This window comes from Trypanosoma conorhini (genome assembly GCF_003719485.1).
Source record: "Trypanosoma conorhini strain 025E chromosome Unknown Tco_14.4_contig_01058, whole genome shotgun sequence".
NCBI lineage: Eukaryota > Euglenozoa > Kinetoplastea > Trypanosomatida > Trypanosomatidae > Trypanosoma > Trypanosoma conorhini.
This window is the reverse complement of record NW_021705149.1, coordinates 1-1,047: the sequence shown is the minus strand read 5'-3', so window position 1 is coordinate 1,047 and position 1,047 is coordinate 1. Positions and strand designations below refer to the sequence as shown.

At 63.5% G+C, this 1,047-nt stretch overlaps 1 protein-coding gene across 1 annotated transcript, besides 1 other annotated feature; it reads right to left on the bottom strand.

Annotated features, from left to right (window-relative positions):
* Positions 1-137: 137 nt before the first annotated feature.
* Positions 138-167: a microsatellite.
* Positions 168-669: 502 nt separating this feature from the next.
* Tco025E_09305 (uncharacterized protein) lies at positions 670-1,047 on the bottom strand (the record flags this gene model as incomplete). Its single annotated transcript, XM_029376125.1, has 1 exon — positions 670-1,047. A coding segment is annotated over one exon (378 nt), but the record flags the coding sequence as incomplete, so codon positions are not given.

The following is a 1,047-nucleotide window of genomic DNA, read 5'->3' as shown; positions in this document are numbered from 1 at the left end:
TTCTCTCCTTGCCTGTTTTACTTTGCTGTGGTTGTTGTTGGCTTGAGCTGCAGCCGAACACCAACCACCAGCCAAAAGGAGAATGAGAGACAAAATAAATAGGCGCACAGGCACACGACCCCCACGCAGTCGCATTCAGCAAGAAAGAGAGACAGAAAGAAAGAGAGTGTGAGGGCCACCGCACCCCTGCCGGCGCAGCCAAATTAACCCCCGCCACCGCATTCTGCGGCCCCGCCACGCGCCCCGCCACGACGAAGCTCGCCCCTCCCGAAGAAAAGGGGGGCGTATGTGTGTGCACAGCGCAGGGCACACGAAAACTGCGACGCTGCTCTTCTCTTCGCATTGCACCCGCCCTTCGAGACCCCACACACATCTCCGTCGCTCTCCTTGTGTGTGTGTGCGGCTACGCGCAGGCATCGCCCACTCACGGTGAAAAAAAGGGTCACTGCCTCGTGGCGGTGGCATTTTGTGCCGCAATGCGCTCACGCGAGAAGGGGCAGAGCACATCAGGCCGCCCACCCGCGAGGGCCGCCGCAGTGCCCGCCACGACGCAAACACGCAGGGCGCCCAGCACGTAAACTCCGCGAGGGGAAGTTATGCCACGCAACTGCGGCCGCACGGGGCGCAGCCGGCGAAGGCGGCAGCAGATGAGAGACGTGTCCGCTTCTTTCAGTCGTCGTGGCGTACGCCGCTGCCGTTCCGTGCGCCGTTCAGCCGCCGGCACATTTGCCCCAGCCGCGACAAACGAGGGGAGAGTGGCGGCACAGTTCCCGCGGGAAGGGCAGCGGCTTCCGCCACCTTGCGGCCACCGCGCCGCTCAGTGAGCCCCACCCAGACACAAGCTTCTTTTTTCTTCCATTTTCGGGCCGCACGCCATTCACGCATTGCCTTCTGCCTTCTGCCTTCCGCCTCTCCCCACGCCCGCCTGTCCCGCTTGGCGTGTCGCTGCCATGCCGCGGGCTGCGCAGCTCCCTCTGCGCTTCTCTCACCACCGGGCGCCCACCACAGCGAGCCCCTGCATGCATGAAAGGGGAAAAACAAAAACAA